Source organism: Pongo abelii, chromosome 11, assembly GCF_028885655.2.
Source record: "Pongo abelii isolate AG06213 chromosome 11, NHGRI_mPonAbe1-v2.0_pri, whole genome shotgun sequence".
In the NCBI taxonomy this organism is placed as follows: domain Eukaryota; kingdom Metazoa; phylum Chordata; class Mammalia; order Primates; family Hominidae; genus Pongo; species Pongo abelii.
The window spans coordinates 102,862,566-102,886,539 of NC_071996.2; the positions used below are offsets into that span (position 1 = coordinate 102,862,566).

The 23,974-nt window shown below is 40.0% G+C and overlaps 1 protein-coding gene across 7 annotated transcripts in view; it reads right to left on the bottom strand.

The window, feature by feature from the left end:
• FTCDNL1 (formiminotransferase cyclodeaminase N-terminal like) overlaps positions 1-23,974 on the bottom strand; it is a 92,480-nt gene that overhangs the window by 57,356 nt on the left and 11,150 nt on the right. For 2 of the 7 annotated variants that reach the window (XM_009237945.4, XM_009237944.4), the window contains exon 5: positions 3,309-3,494. The exons of 3 other annotated variants lie outside the window; for them this stretch is intronic. In XM_009237945.4, the coding sequence (XP_009236220.3) occupies positions 3,309-3,494 (186 nt within the window). Of the gene's footprint in view, positions 1-3,308; positions 3,495-11,196; positions 12,833-19,190; positions 19,391-23,974 lie in introns of those variants that run through there. 2 more of the 7 variants (XM_054549635.2, XM_063712959.1) reach the window with 2 other exon arrangements.

The following is a 23,974-nucleotide window of genomic DNA, read 5'->3' on the forward strand; positions in this document are numbered from 1 at the left end:
TGGCAAACTGTAATTTTCTTGTTTCTTCCACAAGCTAAGGTTTCTACCCTTGGTCATGGGTACCAGTGAAAAAAGGCATATAGGGGAAAAGCTGTGCTCCTTTTCCCTTCTTATCATGAATATACCATCAAATATAATCTGAATACAGGCACTGAAACTTAGCTTTTATAAAATTTACCACTAATAAATCTTACTAATTACCCTTCAGGGAAGATGATGGAAATAATCATAGGATTGATTTAGAGATATTATGAAAATACGTTGGAAGCTTTAAGAATTTAAAAATGTTTTTCTTACATATAATACAAACAAAATATGTACATATATATTTTACAATATTGAGATCACGCTGCCTATACTACCTGGTATCCCTTCCACTGGCTATTCCCTCTGCCTAAAACTCTCCTCCACATCTCCATGTGGCTAGTGGCCTCACTCCTTCAAGTCTTTGCTCTAATATTGCCTTTACAATGAGGTCTAATTTGGATTATTCCATTTATAATCACAATATGGCCCCATTCTAGAACTCTTAATGCCCTTGTCCTGTTCAATATTTATTTTGGCTGTAGCACTTGTTATTTTCTAATGTACTATGTAATTCATTTGTTTATTAAGGCTTTTATTTATGGTCTGTCTCTTTGCCCCTCTCCAACTACAATGTAAGGTCTTTGAGGACACATAACTTCTATTTTGCCTGCTGGTGATACTTGCTTAGCACATAGTAGGTACTTAATATCTGTTTCGTTAACTAATTTAACTGAAAATTCTCTCTACATTAGATTGCATTTTCTATGTCTGAAAGTTCTTCTAAAACATCATGCTTGAGTATGCCATAGTTTATATAAACATACCCAAATAGCAAACATTTCCATATTTTCAGTATTTGCTATTATAAATAATGCTTTGATAAACATACTTGTACATACACCTTTTACTATTTCCTTAGGATTTATCTCTAGATCTAGAATTCCTGAAAGGCAGTTATATACATTTTTAGAGCTCTTCGTACATATCACAAGCTCACTTCTAAAAAGTTTATACCAATTTATACTATCATTAACACTGTAAATGTCTCTAACTACATCTTCCCCAGTATTAAATATTACCTTTAAAAATCATCTTTAAACATTCGTTGTGCCAATTTTGGCATCTTAATGTTTTAACTTGGGATTTGCAGATTTTTATGAAATTTTTTATGTAAATTACAGATCTCCATGTGAGTAAAAACAGAGAATAAAATCATGGGCCAGGCACGGTGGCTGATGCCTATAATCCCAGGACTTTGGGAGGCCAAGGCGGGTAGATGGCCTGAGTCCAGGAGTTTTGAGACCAGCCTGGGCAACATGGTGAAACCCTGTCTTTACAAAATATACTTGGAAGGATGAGGTGGGGGAATCACCTGAGCCCATGAGGTTGTGGCTGCAGTGAGCCAAGATTGCACCACTGTACTCCAGCCTAGGCAAATGCCATGAGACCCTGTCTCAAAAAAAAAAAGAAAGAAAGAAAAAGAAAAAATCAGAAATCCCAATGTGTTGACCATTTCAAATCAAACAATATAAAATAGATAATGATGAGGCAGAGACACAGATTATCCAACCACAGGCAGGTGATAGATCAGATTGGGAAGCAATCCTCCCTTTAGTTTAAACAACTACATATCAAGTTTGTTCTTAGGAAACTAAACATAATTAATGATAATATTAGCATTTGGTCTTTAACTCACATATGCTTTTTATATCAGGTTAAAGTTTTTCCCAAATATCGACCCATTTATTCTAACAGCACTACAAAAATGAGAATTAAGTTATTCAAGTGTTTGCTTAACCTAATGATCTCACAGCAGTATACCTATGTCTAATTCCCGTCCACCTGACTGCAATACCAGTCCACCTGGCACTGAAGCGACTACATCTGCGGTATAATCTCTTCAGTCTTTAGGGACGCTCAAATTAGAAACCAGGAAATGGATTTCTGAAAATTTAGTCATAAAACTTTACACTTCTCCATTTGTGAGACAAATCATGGGAAAATATGTGAGGTTCAAATTGGCAGAGAGCAATCAGTCTCTTCCTTTTTTCTATAACAAAATGTTGAATGAAATACATTTATAATATCACTTTTATTAAATCTCATCTTCATAGGGAAGAAAAAAATGGCCCTTTAGTACTGTGTTGGGCACTTTACAGACATCATTTCGACTTCACAATAATGAGAGGGAGACATTATTACGTCCGTTTTATAGATATGGAAACCGATGCATAATGAGACCAAGGAACCACGGTCACACAGCAAGGAAATAGCAAGGCCGGGATTTCAGCATGGCCCCAAAACCTGTCCTTTTTTTTTTTTAATTGCATTGCTCTACTTGATTATAGGCAATATTTGTTTAAGATCAGAATTCTGTGCCAGGGGCTAGTAACCAAAGACCTATGTGTAAATGATTCTGCAGGGCTTTGGCAAAGCTGTGCCATGAGAAATGTGTTTCTAATGCTCACCCACCTCTCGCTCCTTGGATATCTAGTATTTTGGTAACTGCTTAAGTTACTGACTGACCATCAAAATGTGACCTTACATGGTTCAATTTGTGGCCCAACAGATGTTTGAGAATGAAACAATTAAGACTCAAATAAGTGACACTAGGATGGTGGAAGTACAGACAACAGAGAGGAGTTCCACCTTTTCCTGACACATCCCTTAGGGGTTGGGCAGGGAGTGAGGGCAGGAGCAGCAGAAAGAGGCAAAAGTTGATGAGAGCCAGGGGAAGAAATAGTTTCTTTTCCCAGTCTTTGGTCTCTGTGTTCTAGAAGTCCGTTATCTAGAAAGGTTTTTTTCCAGGGTTCCTCTAGAACTGATTTCCAGCTGTAAGCACCAACTTGGCTACACTGATGTTTAAGTATTGAAAGACCTTCCTACCAGCTAGAAGTGATCTCTCCCTAAGTCCTCACTCTCCAGGTGTCTCCATCACACCCCAGGACACACCCCACACCATTCACAGACAGGGGCCTCCAGGACCGTGCCCTAGTGCCAGGAGCTATGAGCATTCTTTTCATCAGTGATCACGTTGCAGGGCTAATGATATATCTTGAATATCACTTCTGGGGGCCCTCATCAAATACCTGATGGGAGCTTCTAGGCTCACAGGTTAGCTTAAAAGGGCCCAGGTGAGAGTAACAGCAGAAAGGAGAGCCTCACCCATTTCAAGAATTAGCCACCCCTATAACTCTTCCTGCATTAAGAGGGTGTGACTCATAAAGGGGACCTCAAGTTTAAAAAAAAAAACAGAGCGAAGCAAAAACCATGCTCAGAACCTGTTAAACCACATCTTCGGGCAGGGGCAGCTCCCAGGTCAGGCTGAAGAGCACTGAAATCCCTCCTCGTGAACCAGCCCAGCTGCTTCCTTCTCTGGACAAGACTGCGCTTCTCAGGCAGGTCAGCTTCGCCAAAGAGAAACACGCTGCAGCCAGGAACATGCAGCACCAGATCCTCAGCAAGGCCTGTGGCAGAGGGAATTTTAACCAAAGAAAACCACAATCAAGCCAAATTCTAAAAACCAAAGCATATAATTTTTTTGCTGTGGTAAAACATATTTAACATAGAACTCATCATTTTAGTCATTTCTAAGTATCCAGATCAGTGGCATGAAGTTGCACACTGTTGTGCAACAATCACCACTAAAGCACATGATTTATACAAATTTTAAACATCAAAGCTTAAACATAATGAATGCTCCATTGAAGTTAGTCTCACAATAAAAGCTTGCCTTGATACAAGGAGGCTTGAATTTCTAACCCATTACAAATCTAATTTCACTGTGGAAATGTATATGTAGGATTAATGAAACTGGTGCCTTCAATTTTTGAACAATGTTATAATAGCACTAACTTGTAAATATTGCTAGAAGGTATAAAAAGTTAGGAGGGCAAGGGCCAGTAACCACACTGTCTAATACAGTAGCCCCTAGCTATGTGTGCTATTAAAATTTAATTCTAATCAATTAAAATTTTAATTAGGATTTATCTCTAGAACTAAAGTTTTAATCGATTAAAATTAAATAAAATGGGCCAGGGCAGTGGCTCACACCTATAATTCCAGTACTTTGGGAGGCTGACGCAGGAGGATAGCATGAAGCCAGGAGTTCAAGAACAGCCTGGGCAACATAGTTAGACTCCTATCTCTACAAAAACTAAAAAAAGAAAAGAAAAAAATGAAAAATGAAGTTTTTTAGTTGCACTTGTCACATTTCAAGTACTTAACCACACATGGCTAGTGGTCTCCATACTGGACAGCACAGACAAAGAACATTTCCATCACCACAGAAAGTTCTAGTGGACAGTTCTGGGCCAGATGCTATATAAGGAAGCCTAATATTTAAACACAATCGGAGATTACTCTAAATGACAGAACATTTTTCATCTTCCTCTGCCATTCTTCATATCTGGATTCTCGGGATATGATTTTATCTTCTCAAGGCAAAATATAGAATTGCTGGGCTTTTCTAGATTACTCCTTCACCGGACCTCTGCTCATTTTCTAGGAGCTAATTACAGTCCCCTGTAAGCAAGCACAGAGATGGCATACATTTTTGTCTGACATACGAAATGTAGGTGCTTAGGGAATTCTGGTGCTGGCCTGGGACAGCAGGAGTGCAGGCCTTCTTCATTTGTTCCATATCATGGACCATCAAAATCAGGGCTGAGATGAGACCTCTGGCCACAATAAGCATAGGAGACCATCCCAACTGCAATTTCAGGGTGTATTATTTGTTTAATTCTAATTCAGGCTGCCATGTTAATGGAGGAAACGAAATGTGGAAGACACTAAAAAAAGACTGGGTACCACTGGGGTGTAAAAAGTCTTGGGAAATGTTTTGTTGGTTTTGGTGGTTTTTTGTTTGTTTGTTTGTTTTTTGAGATGGAGTCTCGCTCTGTCGCCCAGGCTGGAGTGTAGTGGTGCAATCTTGGTTCACTGCAAACTCTGCTTCCTGGGTTCAAGCAATACTGCCTCAGCCCCCCAAGTAGCTTGGATTACAGGCACATGCCACCATGCCCGGCTAAATCTTTTTTGTTGTTGTTGTATTTTTAGTAGAGACAGGGTTTCACCATGCGGGCCAGGCTGGTCTTGAACTCCTGACCTTGTGATCTGCCCTCCTCGGCCTCCCAAAGTGCTGGGATTACAGGCATAAGCCACCATGCCCAGCCTGGTTTTTTGTTTGTTTTTTGAGATGGAGTTTCACGCTGTTGCCCAGGCTGCAGTGCAGTGGCATGATCTTGGCTCACTGCAACCTCAGCCTCCTGAGTTCAAAGGATTCTCCTGCCTCAGCCTCCAGAGTAGCTGTGATTACAGGAACCCGCTACCACACCTGGTTAATTTTCATATTTTTGGTAAACGGAGTTTCACCATATTGGCCAGGCTGGTCTCAAACTTCTGACCTCAAGTGATCTGCCTGCCTCAGCCTCCCAAAGTGCTGGGATTAGAGGCATAAGCCACCACGCCCAGCCTGGGAAATGTTCTTTCTCTGAGTCAGGTAGGGACTCAGCATTAGAAGTCCCTGGTATTGTAGATACCATAAAGCCAAGAAAATTTCCTAAGTTTATTTTAGCCTTAAGTGATTCTTGTTTCATTAACACTACTTTAAGGTACAGGCATACCTCAGAGATATTGTGGATTTGATTCCAGACCACAGCAATAAAGCAAATATCGCTGGCAAATATCACAATAAAGCAAGTCACATAAATTTTTTGGTTTCCCAGTGCATATAAAAGTTATGTTTATATTATACTGTAATCTCTTAAGTGTGTAGTAGCATTATGTCTACAGAAACCAATATATATACCTTAATTTAAAAATACTTTTTTGGCCAGGTGCAGTGGCTCACGCCTGTAATCCTAACACTTAGGGAGGCTGAGGAGGGAGGATTGCTTGAGATCAGGAGTTTGAGACCAGCCTGGGCAACATAGTGAGACACCATCTCTACAAAAAATAAACAAAATTACCTGGGTGTGGTGGCGTATGCCTGTAGTCCCAGCTACTGAAAAGGGTGAGGTGGGAGGATCACTTGAGCCTGGAAGGTCAAGGCTGCAATGAGCTGAGATCATGCCACTGTACTGCAGCCTTGGTGACAGAGCTAGACCCTGTCTCAAAAAAAAACCAAAAACTTTATTGCTAAAAAATGCTAAGGCTTCAGCAAGTCATCATCTTTTTGCCGGTGGACATTCTTGCCTTGATCTTGATGGCTGCTGACTGATCAGGCTGATGTCTGCTGAAGGCTGGAGTGGCTGCGGTAATTTGTTAAAATAAGACCACAGTGAAGTTTACTGCATCAATTGGCTTTTCCTTTCACAAAAATTTCTCTGTAGCATGTGATGCTGTTTGATAGTATTTTACCCGCAGTAAGAACTTCTTTCAATATTGGAAACAATACTCTCAAATTCTGATGCTGCTTTATCAATTCAGTTTATGTAATATTCTAAATCTTGTGTTGTCATTTCAACAGTGTCCATAGCATCATCACCAGGAGTAGATTCCACATCAAGAAACTTGTTTTTTTGCTTCATCCATAAGAAGCAACTCCTCATCCACTCTGGTTGTTGGGTTTTTTTGTTTGTTTTGGAGACAGCATCTTGCTCTGTCACCCAGGCTGGAGTGCACTGGCGTGACGTAGGCTCACTGCAACACCTGCCTCCTAGGTTCAAGTGATTCTCATGCCTCAGCCTCCCAAGTAGCTGGGATTACAGGTGTGTTCCACCACTCCCAGCTAATTTTTGTATTTTTAGCAGAAATGGGTTTCACTATGTTGGCCAGGTTGGTCTTGAACTCCTGGCCTCAAGTGATCCGCCAGCTGCAGCCTCCCAAAGTGCTGGGATTACAGGCGTGAGCCACTTTGCTGGGCTCCATTCAAGTTTTATCATGAGATTTCAGCAATTCAGTCACATCTTCAGGTTCCACTTCTAATTTTAGTTTTCTTGCTATTTCCACCACATCTGCAGTGACCACCACATCCTCCACTAAAGTCTTAAAGTCACCCATGAGGGTTGGAATCAACTTCTTCCAAACTCCTCTTAATGTTGATACTTTGACTTCCCCCCAAGAATCATGAATGTTCTTAATGGCATAGATGCCATTCTAGAGAATGGCAAATCCTTTCCACAAGGTTTTCAATTTACTTTTTCCAGATCCATCAGAGGAATCATTATCTATGGCAGCTATAGCCTTACAAAATGTATTTCTTCAATAATAAGATGTGAAAGTCAAAATTACTCCTTGATCCATGGGCTGCAGAATGGATGTTGTGTTAGCAGGTATGAAAACAACATTAATCTCCTTGTACATCTCCATCAGAGCTCTTGGGTGGCAAGGTGCATTGTCAATGGGTAGGAATATTTTGAAAGGAATATTTTTTTCTGAGCAGTAGGTATCAACAGTGGGCTTAAGATATTCAGTAAACCATGCTGTAAACAGATGTGCTGTCATCCAGGCTTTGTTGTTGCATTTATAGAGCACAGACAGAGTAGATTTAGTACAATTCCTAAAGGCCCTTGGATTTTCAGAATGGTAAATAAGCATTTGACTTGAACTTAAGGTCATCAGTTGCATTTGCCCCTAACAAGAGAATCAGCCTGTTCTTTGAAGCCAGGCATTGACTTCTCTCTAGCCTATGAAACTCCTAGATGGCCTCTTCTTCCAACAGAATGCTGTTTCATCAACAGTGAAAATCTGTTTAGTGTAGCCACCTTCATCCTTTTTTTAAAATTTTTTGTAGAGACAGAGTCTCACTACACTGCCCAGGCTGGTCTCAAACTCCTGGGCTCAAGCAATCCTTCCACCGCAGTCTCCCAAAGTGCTGGAATTACAGAAATGGCCACCGTGGCCAGCCTACCTTCATCCTTGCTCTTAGCTAGAGATGCCAGGCTCCTGGGTAACTTGCTGCAGCTTCTACATCAGCACTTGCTGCTTTACCTTGCACTTTTATGTTATGGAGGGGGCTTCTTTCCTTCAATCTCATGAACCAACCTCTGCTAGATTCCAACTTTTCTTCTGTAGCATCCTCAGCTCTCTCACCCTTCACAGAATGGAGGAAGAGTTACAGCCTTTCTTTGGATTAGGCTTTGGCTTAAGGAAATGTTATGGCTGGTTTGATCTTCTATCCAAACCACTAAAACTTTCTTCATTATCAGCAATAAAGCTGTGTTGCTTTCATATCATTCATGTGTTCACTGTAGTAGCACTTTTATTTTCCTTCAAGAACTTATCCTTTGCATTCACAACTTGGCCAACAGGCACAAGAGGCCTAGCTATTGACCTATCTGAGCTTTCAACATGCCTTCTTCACTAAGTTTAATCATTTCTAGCTTTTTATTTAAAATAAAAGATGTGAGACTCTTCCTTTCACTTGAACACTTAAAGGCCATTGTTGGGTTATTAATTGGCCTAATTTCAATACTATTGTGTCTCAGTAAATAGGGAAACCCAAGGAAAGGAAGAGAGATGGGGGAACAGCCAGTCGATAAAGCAGTTGGAATACACAACATTTATCAGTTATCTCTTATGTGGTTGTGGTTCATGGCACCCCAAACATCAAAGATCACTGATCGCAGATCACCATAAGAGACATAATAGTGGCTGGGCATGATGGCTCATGCCTGTAATCCCAGCACTTTGGGAGGCTGAGGCAGGCAGATTGCCTGAGCTCAGGAGTTAGAGACCAACCTGGGCATCACGGTGAAATCCCATCTATACAAGAAATACAAAAATTAGCCTGGCATGGTGGCACACACTTGTGGTGCCAGCTACTTGGGAGGCTGAGATCAGAGGATTGCTTCAGCCTGGGAGACCAAGGCTGCAGTGAGCCATGATTATGCCACTGCACTCCAGCCTGGGTGACAGAGCAAGACCGTGTCTCAAAAAAAAAAAAAGAAAAGAAAAAGAAAAAAAAAGATATAATAGTAATGAAAAGGTTTGAAATATTGTGAAATTACCAAAATGTGACAGAGACACAAAGTGAACACACGCTGTTGGAAACATGGCACCAATGGAGTCACTTGATGCAGGGTTGCCACAAAACTTTAATTTGTAAAAAAATGCAATAAAGTCACAACGAGCAAGGTAAGCCAATACTAAAGGGCCACAGCTCCTGGAGTGGGGTGGGGCTAGATGCCAGGGATACAGTCAACTGAAGTTTAGGAATTGCAAGATAATGTTTAGGTAGTGATACAGTTGGGATGTTTGTTCCCTCTGAATCTCATGTTGAAATGTGATCCCCAGTGTTGGAGGTGGGGCCTAATGGGAGGAGTTTAAGTCATAGTAGCAGATCCTTCATGAGTGGCTTGGTGCCCTCCCATGGTAATGAGTGAGTTCTTATTTTATGAGTTCACACAAGAGCTGGTTGTTTAAGGAGCCAGCATCTCTCTTGCTCCCTCACTCACCACGTGACACACCTGTTCCCCCTTTGCCTTACAGCTATGAGTAAGAGCTTCCTAAGCCTTTACCAGAAGTCCAGTAGAACCATGCTTGTACAGCCTGCAGAACCATGAGCCAAATAAACCTCTTTTCTTTATAGATTACCAGGTCTGGAGTATTCATTCATAGCAATGCAAATGGACTAACACAGGCAGTAAGCTAAATTCTCCCCTCAAATCTACAATGGTTGAGAAGGTGGCATGAGAAATGGGAGAATATTTAGGAAAGGTTAGAACTAAATTCTGACAACTCTCCAAATTGTTCTGGTCACATGTATGTGCTCCAGCCATAACTTAGTGTAACTCACATTTGGGCTGCTGCAGTAGCCTAAAAGCACAAACTGTGATGCCCAAAAACCTGTCCTACTAAATACATGTTTCCTGGCCCTGCCCAGCTCTTTGCCTACCCAGGCCAGCACCTCCATTTGGAGCTACAGTTCTATAGCACTGCCTAAGTTTATATAGGCAGAATGCTTACAAAGGAGATTCTTTAATCTGGTTCCTAAAGGGCAAAGCACTGGGAGGTATTTGTGGTAGCAACCCCCAGCTGTCTGCAATTGGAGATTCAAGGGCAGGGGTGCATTTTAATTTAGTGGAAACAACATATGCTTTTAAGTCCAGAAAGTATAGGATTGAATACCATTTCTGCTCCTTAATAGCTATTTGGGAGATCTTGAACAATTTACTTTACATTTCTGAGTCTTAACCTCTCTATCTGTAAAATGGAAAAGAAAGAAAAAAAAAAACCTTTCTCTAAATCACCAATTCCTTATCTAGAAATTTCTCAGTCAAAAAAAAAAAAAAGAATAGGTTGGGCACGGTGGCTTACACCCATAATCCCAGCACTTTGGGAGGCTGAAGCAGGTGGATCACTTGAGGTCGACAGGTCAAGATCAGCCTGGCCAACATGGTGAAACCCCATTTCTACTAAAAATACAAAAATTAGCTGGGTGTGGTGGCGGGCACCTGTAATCCCAGCTACTTGGAGGCTGAGGCAGGAGAATCACTTGAACACAGGAGGCGGAGGTTGCAGTGAGCCGAGATTGCGCCACTGCACTTCAGCCTGGGTGACAGAGCAAGACTCCGTCTCAAAAAACAATAAATAATAATAAGCATTTATCCTGTCCTTCCTGCATGAACAGTATTTTACGGTAGCTAGACAGTCCAAACTGATGAGAAAAAAATTTAACAGAAAAAAATCCAACTAATTAATGTGGAAGTGATGATAGAATTAGAAAATCACAATTTTGCAGCACCTAAAAATATGATTGTTTTAGGCAAAGATTATGAATGGATGAAACCCTCCTGAAAAGTCAATTAGGAACTTCACAACATCAAAGGCAGCTGATGGTTGTATCACCAGAAGTGAGACACCCAGGCACTGCAGCCTCCTGGTGTGATGCAGTGTGAAACACGCAGCCCACCTTTGAAGAATTCCTGCCAAAAAAATTAAACTTCAACTAATCAGACCTCTGGAGCTAGCAGAATTTACAGGAAATGTGAGGGATAAAGACACAAATTAAATGACACCATAAGGAAGCAAACAGATCCAGAACGTGGAAATTCTATAGGATAACTGACCCAGATTCTGCAACAAGTAAATGGCAGGGAAAAAACTGGGGGATTTGGGGGGACAGGGAGACTGGTCTAGATCAAAACAGACTCAGAGATACAACAGTCAGTGTGATGTATGAGCCATGTTAGATCTAGGTTCAAACAGGCCCCTATAAAGAGATATTTGCCTGGATTATACACTGGGTATTAGATGGTATCATCAAATTATCATTTTGTTGGGTGTGATGGTGGCATTACAGTTATGTAAGAAAATATTTGAATTGCTTAGAGATGTATATTAATTATGAAGGAGTGAAATAACATGATCTTTGGAATTTGCTTTAAAATTATTTACTAAAAACAAAGGAAAATGAAGGAGATGCAAGGAGAGAAAAATAACAGAAAGTAAAGGAAAAAAAAGAAAAAGAAACTACCCCATAGGATGGATAGAGATTGGATAAATTAAGAAAACCAAGTAGCCCAATGTCTGGTACAGAGTATAACTCAATAAATAGCTCCCTTTCCCTTTGGCAAGCCTAAGCCACTGTTTTGAATGCTGAGTTCTGAATACCCTCCTAGGCTGGCATGTTCCTACTTACTAGGAATGCTCCTATATTTTAACAATTCCTCTTCCATTCTGTCATCTACATAAATTCATCATGGAAGAAATCAAGCTTGATTTTTGTTCTCTAATGAAGCAAGAAAATGAAATATTACATTATTCTCATTACAATGAAGAGACAACCAAGGCCAAAATAATATTTAGCAATAAAGACAATACAATACCCTCTTCATATTCAAGGAAATAACATTTGTGTTTCTAATGACTGCAATCCAAGGGCCTATAGTAAGTAGGTATTTGTAATTTTGTTGGAAAACAAATTTAGACAGCCTGTGTTTCAAAAAAAATCTCATATTTAGTCAGAGAATTACTTACTACCAAGCTATTTTATTTGTGATATGAATTGTATATTCAAAATGGCTAATTTTGATTTTATATTTTGATTTTCTCAATTAATCTGCATAAAAATCATCCCCTGTAACTTCAAATGTCCACATCAAGCAAATCATATTGGCCTCTTAAAGAAGATAATAATTCTGAATACTTCAAGCTCAAGCCTGTGGAAAACTCTCATCAGTTTTCAAGTAAGTGGCATTATCATTTAAAGCAATAGTTTTGTTCAGATTTGCTGTAAAGCCACTGCTCACTGTAGCTCTCTTAGCTGTTTGTTCCACTTCCCTCTACAGTGGAACCAAACTTAAGCTTGTGAAAGAGTCCCAGGAAACCCAAACTCCTGAATTAACTCCTGCTTCATATTTGTGTCCTCCCTCTCCTGGAATTCATTTCTCCCATTCTTGTGTTAGAATATTCTACAGCTTTTGTTTGTTTTTATTGGTAGTATCAAATCTAATAGACTTGTATTAAATAATCTTGAGCTTTTGTTTTCCATTCTGAGTTTCAAAATCCCAGAAGGCAGTGCCTTCTAGTTACTCAATAAAGGTTTATCAAATTGAATGAACTGACTTTGCTTCCTAAGCACTCTGTTGATGTTGGCGCTGCAAACCTGGAATATCAGCGTCCATTCTAAACTAACAAATGGGAGTAAGGAGTCACTCTGCTAACAAAACAAGAAGAGAGTTCAACACCAGCGAGAACATATTGTATTCCTAGTAAGAAACCATGGGATCAATTTTCCACAGTCGTGTTAACGTTTTATGCTGTCCTTAGAGTAGTGGTCATATCCACGGCAGTCAAAACCACATGTACCTGTGGGATATCCATGCTGATCAGCTTCTTTAGACAAGGCATATATATGAATCACCTGTTCAGAAAGAACATAATGCCATCATGCAGTTTTGAAACAGGCAAAACAAAACTGCAGCTTCCTAAATCACTCTTTATTAAAAGACCAATTTATTTTTTAGGTTATTTTTTTCCCCCAATTTAAGAAGCTTTTCCCACCGCTATGGTCAGTGGTTCTGCCCTTTCCGGTTTCTCTGGTCATATTCTAAAAGGGTTGATTTAAGGAAATACTGAAATGCTCTTCAAAAATATATATTTTTTAACCTTCATGTTTGGCTGACCTTATTTGCTATAAAATAATTTTTAGTCATTTCTAAATATGAATATCTAGCACTTTCTTTTCAGGCTTAACTTTAGAGACTTCTGTGAGTTTGATTATATTCCTCTTTGCAGGAGAATCGATGCAATTAGATGTTTCTCAGTGCAATGAGAAGTTTAAGCTTCATATTCATAACACAAATGTCTTTTCTAAACCTATAACAGATATAATTGTGGCTAAAATGTAGTATTTTATTAAGAATATACCACAGTAAAAGTAGTACATAAATTCAGGACTTAAGAATCTGCTTAATTAAATGTATCTGTCTACAGTGGTATTTAATATCATTCTTTTCCCTTCTGCTTTTCTTTCTTTCAGGAGCAATTTAGGACTACTGATATAAATGGACTTTAAATTGAATTGTTAAACAGAACTGCATTTCAGCAGCTCAAGGAATACAACTCATTCGTTTTGTTATATTTCTGATGCCAGCCAAAATGCAGAACTTAGAAAAAAGACCTCAAGTCTGTCATTCCCTTTCCTCTAGGAAAAGTTAAATTCTCTTTTCTGTGACCTACTGCATAAATGCATGGTTCATTACTATTCTTAAATCTGGATTCAAATGATACTCAAAAAAGTATCAAACCTTTCCCTAAGCACAAACCAATCAAAAAGAGCATTTTCCAACCCATATCACCTGAGACTCAAATCAAGTAGAAAAAAAAAAAAGCTCAAAATCTAAAAATTAAACTGGGTGCTAGACTTAAAATCTTACAAGCATCCTCTAGTTTTAGTATAGCTGTTAATATAGCCAAGTTTTTTTTTATTTAGTTGATGTTTTACTTTCATATTTTTTAATGAGAAGAAGGTAAAATTCTCTACCAGAAGTCATAAAAATTTCAGATGATAAGACAGATAGCCCTAAAAGTTTTTGCCTAAACTCATGCACATAAACTAAAACTAGCCGATTAATCTCGCTACAGTATGTTTAAAAAGAGTGGCATTTGAAAATACAGTATAGCAGTGTGATGCTGCACTGCCTCTAATTAAGTGCAGACTAGGAAAAATTATTCTTAGTTTAGTCTATGAAAGGGGGGTGGTGGAAATTTCTCTCTTTGCAATTCAAAATTATTTTAAAGATAGAACATTTCTTTTCCAATGTCTTCATTAAACAGAGCTGTTAAGAATTGTCTCCCAACCATCCCCAAAGAGTACAAAGCTAACCAGTATTCGTCCCATATGCTCTGCTTTGAAGTGTGAAGCTGTGACCATCCCACTAGACTCTTACACCACCATCAAAGCCGTCTCATTACGCCCAGCGCTGAGAGTTAAAGCGCGGGGCCCTAACCGCTCCAACACAAACACTGCATTAACAAAGCGACCGCAATATTCCTCCCCCACATGGCTAGAACTTGAAGAAATTTTTACCATATGTACACATGCACGAGATACAGAAATTTATTGTGCTAGAACATCATTGAGAAGCATATTAAACATGCTGCCTAGAACTGGATGTTATTCTAAGGGACTGAAAAAAATAAAATGCAGCTGATCTTTATGATGAAAGAGCAGAAACATCAGGCTGAAAAATGAGATCAAGTGCAATTCCTAAATTGCATTTCGACTGACACGTTCTGTTGCCTGTTTTTTCTTGAGGTAGCAGAAAACAATTTAAGGGAAGAAACAAAACTCTACTGCACATCACTGGATGCTACTGTTTACTCCATCATGTTTCATTTCAAAAGGACGAACTTAAAAACCGCGATAGGCTGATAACAACATCGATGCCTCCAAATGAACAGGCCTTGCTAAGAAACATTTCACTTGCATCTCTGAGTTGTCAGTTTATTATTGGCATGACAGTAAAAAATAAAATGCAAAGAAAAAACTTTTTTATTATGGAAATGAGGTCAAGATAAGCACTTACTTGATTTTCATGTAAAATTAATCTGGAAAAAACATTTTTAAATGTTTTAACCTAACAATTCCATTCCTTTGTATTTGCTCTAGGAAAAGCCTTGCATTTGTGCACAAGAGAGACTATTCAAGAATGTTCATCATTGCATTATTTGATCTAGGAAAAACAAGAAACAATCTGAATGTCCACAAACAGGAGAACAGACAAAATGTGTTATATTCATATTATGATAATTATAGCAGGTAGAATGAAATAGAACTATATGTAATACCATGGATATATTTCTAAGCTATCTTGCTGAATGAAAAAATTATAGTATAAGAGCATTTCTAATACAAACATATACAAGCAATACTATATTGGATTTATTGGTTTATACATGTATGTAAGTAAAGCATGTAGAAAATTCTGGATTTGGGACATGCTATACTCTTACCATAACTTGGCAGGGGGACATTCAGAGAACCAGGAATGAGAGTAGTGATCAGAGGTGAATTTTAACCTTAACTGTAGTACCTGAAATTTTGAAACAGATAATTAATTTTAAAAAATCAGGCAAGGTCTAATAAATAAATGGTTGTGAGGATTCTTTGTTCTATTACTGTCTTGACAGAAAAAACTACAAGTGAGTTTCTTAATGTGTCAAGGTCTGCTTTCCAGCTGTGGAATGAAAAAATTGGACCTATCTACTCTCCTCCCTATAAACAGAAAAATAATGTGCACTCAAACTCTTAAAATACCATACAATTTCATGGAGATACAGATATAAGTATTCATGAAAGTATATAGTATATCAGGAATTTGGGGCATATTTTACATATATATTTCATAACCAATAATCCAAAAAGGTTGTTATTTCCTTGCATATAACATATAGTTTCATAGAGATATGTATACAGAGCTTATTATTCCTTTGTAGGGCATATGCTGATATATTTACCACTTTGTGCAGATGTGATATAATTCATTTAAAGAATTATACTTTCCTGAGTGGCCTAACATATTTAACTTATACTCTACTCCATAACTCATTTTATTGTGTCCTGTGGTGCTTTCTAATGGCTTCATACACAGATTTCATGGCCTCAGTTTTGTTGGGGGAAGGTACTTTGTTATACTTCTCTAAAAGTCACAATAGCATTTACTATAGGAAATGGAAACATAACAGGCACTCCAAGACTGTCTGGATGTTCACAAACACGTCTCCATTTATTTTCATAATATTTCTCTGAAATAGGTACTGAATATCATTTTACAAACGAAGAACTGATAAAGGAGAAGCTGTTTGCTATAGAACTTAAATTTCAGAGCTGAAAGCACTTCAGACATCTCTTGCTCAAGTGATTTTCTAACATCTTGCTGTGCAATCCCTTTTCTCAGAAGGTACCTTATTCGGAATCTTGCTACACAAAACAGAAAAGGGGGATCCACTCTTTTTATGGTGAAAGGGACTCTCCTGGGCTCCAACTGCTCTGTACCCCCTCCACAAGGCAACGGAGAATCACTAAAAATAATGACAGCGAGTAGGAGGCAGAGGACCTGGGGCTTTACACAGTCATCGATTATCATAACCATCCTGATAGGATGATATTATTCTCCCATTTTCCAGATACAAAAACTCTTTGAGACTGAAAAAGAAGAGATTAAAAAATTTTCTCAAGCCAGTTGGCAAACAAGTAGCAGATGTGGGATTTGAACTCAGATTGTTCAGCTCCCTAATTTTTTTTTTTTTAAAGACAGGGTCTTGCTCTGTTTCCCAGGCTGGAGTCCAGTGGCACCATCACAGCTCACTGCAGCCTTGCCTTCCAGACTCAAGCAATCCTCCCACCTCAGCCTCCCAAGTAGCTGAGATTAGAGGTACACAGCACCACACCTGGCTAATTTTTAAAAAATTTTTTGTAAAGATGAAGTCTCACAGTGTTGCCCAAGCTGGTCTGGAACTCCTGAGCTCAAGCAATCCACCTGCCTTGACCTCCCAAAGTGCTGGGACTACAGGCGTGAGCCAGTGTGTCCAGTTTCAGATTCTTATCCTGCCCACTTCCCATCTTGCTTCCCTGTCTAACCACAGTGGAATGTGATGTTATTGTTAGTTCATGCTGATCAGAGACTGACAGGCAGATCTACACATATACATCCTGAGTGGGTGGAATTGGTATTGACCTTTCACTTGCATATATTGCTCGCCGCTTGTTAAGGACCTCTCACTCTCTTTCAGAGAAGCTATAGAGATGCTAAAGGTTCCCCCAAAGAGTAGTTCAGATGGGTCACAGCAAAGTCTTGGGGATGGCCGGGAATCCTTCTGCTGGATAACGTATCAGCAATGTATAAATAGCCTTCAGCATTAAGCCTACTCCCCACAGCAACAAAGAGTTAACTTGGCTCTTCTACCTATTCGGTGCTCCTCAAAAGGGCAAACATGCTTTGCATGAGTTACTTTGCTTTCCTTGTGTGTGTTCAGCTCTCAAGCCTCTTCTTGGCTGCTGGCCACAGACAACACACAATAATCTCTCAGTGGTCTCAAAGCTGGCACTACCTCTCACCATTTGCCCCCCAAAGGAGTCAAGTCCTGCCCTCCCCCTTTTCATGTCCCCACCTTTCAGATAACGACCATTTCCACACACCCTTCTCCAACCTCTTTCAACTATGTTTTGGAGAAAAATGCTTTCCACCCATTACTGATGTTTTCTTCCACATGAAGAGAGCTCTGCTCATCTTGCTGTCTGTTACAGGCTTAATTGCGTTCTCCAAAAATGCATATGTTGAAGTCCTGGCTCCCAGTACCTCAGAATATGACCTTATTCTGGAATAGGGTCATTGCAGATGTAATGAGTTAAGATGAGGTCACACTACAATAGGTGGGTCCCTAATCCAATATGACTGGGGTCCTCATCAAAAGGGGAAATTGGGACACAGACAATATACAGAAAGAATGCCATGTGACCATGAAGGTCAAGTGCAAGCCAAGATGGGACAGGTTCTCCCTCACACCCCTCAGAAGGAACCAATCCTGCTGCCACCCTGATCACGGACTTCTAGCCTCCAGGATTGTGAGACAATAAATCTCTGTGGTTTAAGCCACCCAGACTGTGGTACTTTGTTACTGCAGCCCTAGTAAACTAAAACACCAGCCTCACTCCCTCCTAACTTTCATTCTCTGATGGGAAGTTTGGGAGAGAAACTGGATGTGCACAGGCCCACCCTGCCTCCCTCTTCCTTCTTAGGAGCTAGTTTTCAGCAGGAAACACACATTCCAGGCCACTCCTCCTTGCCATAAAGCTGTCCAGCCTCAGGCCTTGGCTGCCCGGTACTGCCTGTGACTGGCTGGGTTAGTCTAATTATCTGGTAGGGTAGGCCCAGCCGCCAATACTAGTTTTATCAGTAATAAAGTTATTGTAGCATCTCCATTTCTCATCTGCCTTTCTCTTCGGTGGGACTGGTTCCAAATGTGGGAAAGGAAGACATGTATGATTTGTCATGCTCTCCTCTTAAACCCACCCCAATACTCTTATTTCCCTGAGGGGAGGGAGTGAAGTGACCTTCTTCTTTCTCTACTCTCTAATTTCGTTGCTATGCTATATAAACCTTGTGCACTGCTTTCCCAAAGCCTCTGCTTTCGATTGTCAAAAATTCTGGCTGCGTGGTGGCTCATGCCTATAATCCCAGAGCTTTAGGAAGCCAAGGCAGGAGGATCACTTGAGGCCAGGAGTTCCAGACCAGCCTGGGCAACATAGCAAGACCCTGTCTCTACCAAAAAAAAATTTAAAGATTAGCTGGACATGGTGATACATGCCTGTAGTCCTAGCTATTCAGGAGTCTGAAGCAGGAGAATCACTTGAGCCCAGGAGGTCAAGGCTGCAGTGAGCTAGGATTGCACCACTGCACTCCAGCCTGGGCAACAGGCAAGTTCCTGTCTCTAAAATAAATAAATCAATCAAACATGAACACTGTTACTTCTGCATTGTCACTATAACAATCCTATAATCCCCTCAAGGTAGGTAACTCAGACAGTCCCACACAGGCTATGGGGAAAAGAAAAGCACAACAATTAGTATCTCAAAATATCATCTTACTATGTATGTTTAGGTAATTAAAATTGGAGAATGAATTATTCAACCTATGTAACTTTAATAGTCACATAATAAACGATAATTAATTAGTGATGCTGTAATTATTGTAATATCATCATACATTGTTGTCATTATTATTGCAGGCTGTGAGTCTCCTGAGAAGCACACTCTTACTCTACCAATAGAGAACAGGTGGATGGGTTGGTGGGTGCATGACGGTGTGGAGAGACTTGCACTTAACCTACAAGTCCATCAACGTCATTAACATCATTATATCATTTCTTCAGAGTTTTCTAATCCTAGTGGCCTTGACACTGGAAGCCACTATAAAAGCTAGGAAGGAAAGATAAAAGGAAAAGGGATTCAGGAAAAACATCTCCACGGTTATGGGGCCTGTGCTCAAAAATACCAGGGCCTAGTATTCAGTCACCAGCTATAAACCCTTACTAGATCACAATCTCTAAAACACCATCAGTAATCATATAAAATACCAAACTCTGAATGTTGTAGATATCTACTGAAAATCAGAAAACCTAAAACCCCTCAACTTTGAGGCCCCCCAGGGCTCCCTTTGTTAGTAAGGGGTGAATGTTTGATGCCTCCCACAATGACTCCTGGTTTAACACTGAGTGTCTTAAGAGACCTTTTACCTAGGTGAAGTGGTTAGCCGGGGAGGGGGCTCCTAATTTTTAACTGTAAATCTCACCTGTGGCTTCTAGATTGGGAAACAATCACAAGAAGTGTATAGTCAGGACGCATGGATTTCATGTACCCCCCTCATTTGTTCCAATTAGGAGATTCTTATAAGACATTTATTCTTGTTGATATTTCTTTTTCTGTTTGTTTGTTTTGTGTTTGAGATAGGGACTCGCTCTGTTGCCCAGGCTGGAGTACAAGTAGCACATCATGGCTCACTGCAGCCTCAACCTCCTGGGCTCAAGGGATCCTCCCATCTCAGCTTCCCAAGTAACTAAGACTACAGGCACACACTACCACACCCAGCTAATGTTTTTTATTTTTATTCTTTGTAGAGACGAGGTCTCCCTATGTTGCCCAGGCTGGTCTTGAACTCCTGGGCTCAAGCAATCCTCCCACCTTGGCCTCCCAAAGTGCTGGGATTATAGGCATGAGCCACCACTCCCAAACACTTGTCAATATTTCAATAAACCCTATTGCTTTTATATCCAGAGTGAGACTGGGGGCCAGCTGTGGTGGGCAGATCCCTTGAGCCCAGGAGTTTGAAAGCAACCTGGGCAACACAGGGAGACCCCATCCTACAAAAATACAAAAATTAACCAGGCATGGTGGTACATGCTGTAGTTCCAGCTATTCGGGAGGCGGAGGTGGCAGGATCACTTGAGTCTGGAAGGTCAAGTCTACAGTGAGCCACAATCGTGCCACTACACTCAGCCTGGGTGACAAAACAAACCCTGTTTCAAAAAAAAAGGAGGAGTGATACAGGGAAGGAGTAAAAGTCAATACCAGGGTATGGTATCAAGCTGTGAGCAACTGGGACTCAATCCTGCTAAGATAGGCCTCAGAATTGTCCATCTCAGGGACAAAAGAGGCAAGCATTTATCTACCAGCTCTGGTCCCCCACAGGTCAAGTGTTGCCCAATGGGGTTAACTTGCTCACTCACTCGCACTGCAGGTTGCAGCAGAGCCATAGTAAGAGAAAAGAGTGCAGCTTTTTCAAGTATGGCTGGGTTCATCCATAACTGCTGGTCATGGAAGATTAAGTTTGTTTATCCCAGTTCTCCCATTTGGCCTTTCCTTCTTCATTAGTACCTCTGTTTTACAGTGGTTGCTAGACTTCTCTTGCATTTATTCAGCCTGTGGCAATATGCATTTATGAGCAACCCGGTAACTCTCCTTCATAGTTAAAATGTACTAAAGTCACTGGAAATCAATCTTAATGTTTTAAGTACTTTCCCAATGCACAATCCCTTGTTTTCTCAGATTTTTCTATGGTGGCAGTATTCCTGTAATTCTCCAACTAAATGCTATGCCCTAAATATGTTTACACGCATTTGTAAAATCAACTATTGTTTTTATGCTATGGCAATGAGGGTAGTGTTGATGGTGGTTAGAACTATATCAGAACCCAGCATCTAAATTGACTGATCTCAACCAAATCCAACACTGTTTTATCAGACAATCTCCATAGCAACTGGAGAATCAGAGTAGAAATTCTTGAAGTGAAAAGTTGTTCCTGATTTGCCAGATCAGCCCATGTTTTGACAATCTGTAATAAGGTAATCAAAGGGTCTCAAGACTACCATGGGAGTGTTGATGCTGTGTGAATGTGTCATGGCACACATCCTCCAAGTCATAAGAATAATTGAAAAAAAATCTACAAGGCTGATCATTCTGATCAAAGTCCTTAATGTTTTTTTTTTTTTAAATCAAAACAATAAGAATCAATCATGCCAGAGCTATTTCTTTATTCATGTAACTTACATGGCTAGCATTTATCTTTCCAGTTCTCTAAATAATGACCTTAGTTGATATGGCATCGTGCAAACATTCATTTGATCAATGACATGAAACAAAAAGCAAGTTTCCATATCATTTATAAAATTCATTAACTATGGTCTAGACTCTTGAAGCTGAATATTATGAGCCTACATGGTAGGTAAGCCTATTTTCACTGTCAAGGCACTGGGAGAATTTGCCCAAGAATCTTCTGTGCTGACCCCTCCCCTCTATCATCACTCAATCCTTCTCATGAAAGTTTGTGTGTAAACAGGCAACAGGGTCATGTTACAGAGACACTGGGTCCAGCATGTGAAAACACGGAGTGAGGAAGACGTGGAACACATACAAGAAGCATCAGGGTCCACAGTATCCTGCAGAGAAATTGTCTATAGAAACTTGTTAGAAGTCCAGAAAATCAGACTAAATATCTTCAATACTGAGTAGAAGTCAGACAAAAGAAGAATACTCCTGAAAATTTACCAATGATTCCAAGTGAGGTGAATGCATTGTTCCTGAAAGATCCAAGATGATTTAAAATCGCCAAGAAAAGTAGGGACTTCCAGGAAAGCATGAAAATGTGGATCCATATGTTTACATTCATTTCTTCCAAAAACCCCACGGCAAAAAAATGGTAAAGAAATTTTTTTCCCAAGCATTAACTCAAACAAACAGAAATAAAGAGGAGGCAATTGCACTGGAAGCTGCAGAGAAAACGTATGAGAGGGAGGTGATTCGGCAGACTCAAGGCAGCAAGTGGAGCAGCAGAGAAGCACCCGATGCATCCCACAGACGCCTGATAGAGGGCAGAACCAGCAGCCCCACTTTGGGAGGGAAGGCAAAGGGGAAGCTCAAAACCGGAAGATAGGTGGGAAGTCGGCTTCAGCAACGGTCAGAGCCCATCCCTGATCCACACAGACAGGCACCTGCCCTGCCACACCCTGGCAGAATATGTAAAAGGTAAAACACAAGGTGTCTGGGCTGGGGAATATGGACACGGCTGAGGGATGGGGTGAGAAATGAAAAAAGAGGAATTAAAAGAACATTTATATTGACAATCTAAACATTGAGATTTTTTTCAGCCCTTTTGTGCAACTCAGCTTCTAAAACACTGGCAGTGGTGTCTCCACTCCAGGCTGGACACTGGAAGATCCTTCTCTGGGGAAGTTGAACAGCTCAAGAGGAAAGGCCAAAAAAATACTGAAGTATGAGTTCCCCAAAGAAACGACCCAGCCATGTCAGCCTACAGCTGGCAAACCCCACCTGCATACTCGGAGTGTCCATTCAGCCTTCTAGCATCCACTCAGAATAAGCAGCCAACCAGGCATCATCAAACATCTAAGGAAAGCCTTTAAAAAAAAAAAAAAAACAGTCAAAAGTAACAGGGTGAAGGGGACAAGGTGAGGGGAGACTATGCAGGAAGAAGAAACCGAAATGATCCATTAATGATACGTTCATGAAATAAAACCAGGATGTTCTCTTGAAAAGTAAAATAAAAGGAACATTTACAGAGTAAATGAAAGCACTTGGAAATGAATATAGAAGCCATAAAAACTTATGGAAGGCTGGGATAGCAAGTAGACGAAATTTGCCACAAAGTGTTATAAAAATAGAGTGATGGAAAATAAGAAAGAAAGTAAATGTAGAGGACCAGTAAAAGACTTCTAATCTCCAAATAATGGGGCTTTTAGAAAGAACTGAGAAAATGGAAGAAATCATCAATGGAATAATTCAAAAGAATTGTCCAGCACTGATGGACAACAGTTTCAAAGAATAAAAGGACTCACCAAGTATCCAGCATAATGGATGGAAACAGACCCATACAAAAGCACTTCAGGGAAATTTCAGAATACTGGGAAACTAGCAAAGACCTCACAAGCCTCCAGAGAGAAATGAAAGGTCACATACAAAAAATAAGGAGTCATAATGGTTTCAGAAGTCTCAATAGCAATGTGGAAACAAGAACTCAGTGACACAACATCTTTAAATTACAGAAAAGTTATTTCTAACCCGGAATTCTATAGCAAGACAAACTAACAATTCAGTGTGAAGGTAACGTGACATTTACCTTCATGTCATGTCAGGAGAAGGTAATTGAAGTGTGTGTATGGTAGGAGGTAAAGGGGGTTAGATAGGTACTTAGAATTTTTAGAATAAACCCCTCTACAGTATGTGATTTTTAGCTACATGCCTGTATCATTTTGATAAAAACAAAAAGAAAGAAAGAGAGGGAAGGAAGAAAAAAGAGAGAGACAGTGTGAAGTGACATGCAAAGGGTCAACAATGTACTTCATTTTTTTTCAGAAAGCTACTAAAGGATGTGTTCCACCAAAACGACATCATAAACCAAGAAAGTAAAAAAAGAGAAAGAGAAGACATGGGATTCAGGTTGAGGACCAGGGCATCCAACATGGAGAAAGATGAAAGTCATGATGATGGCTG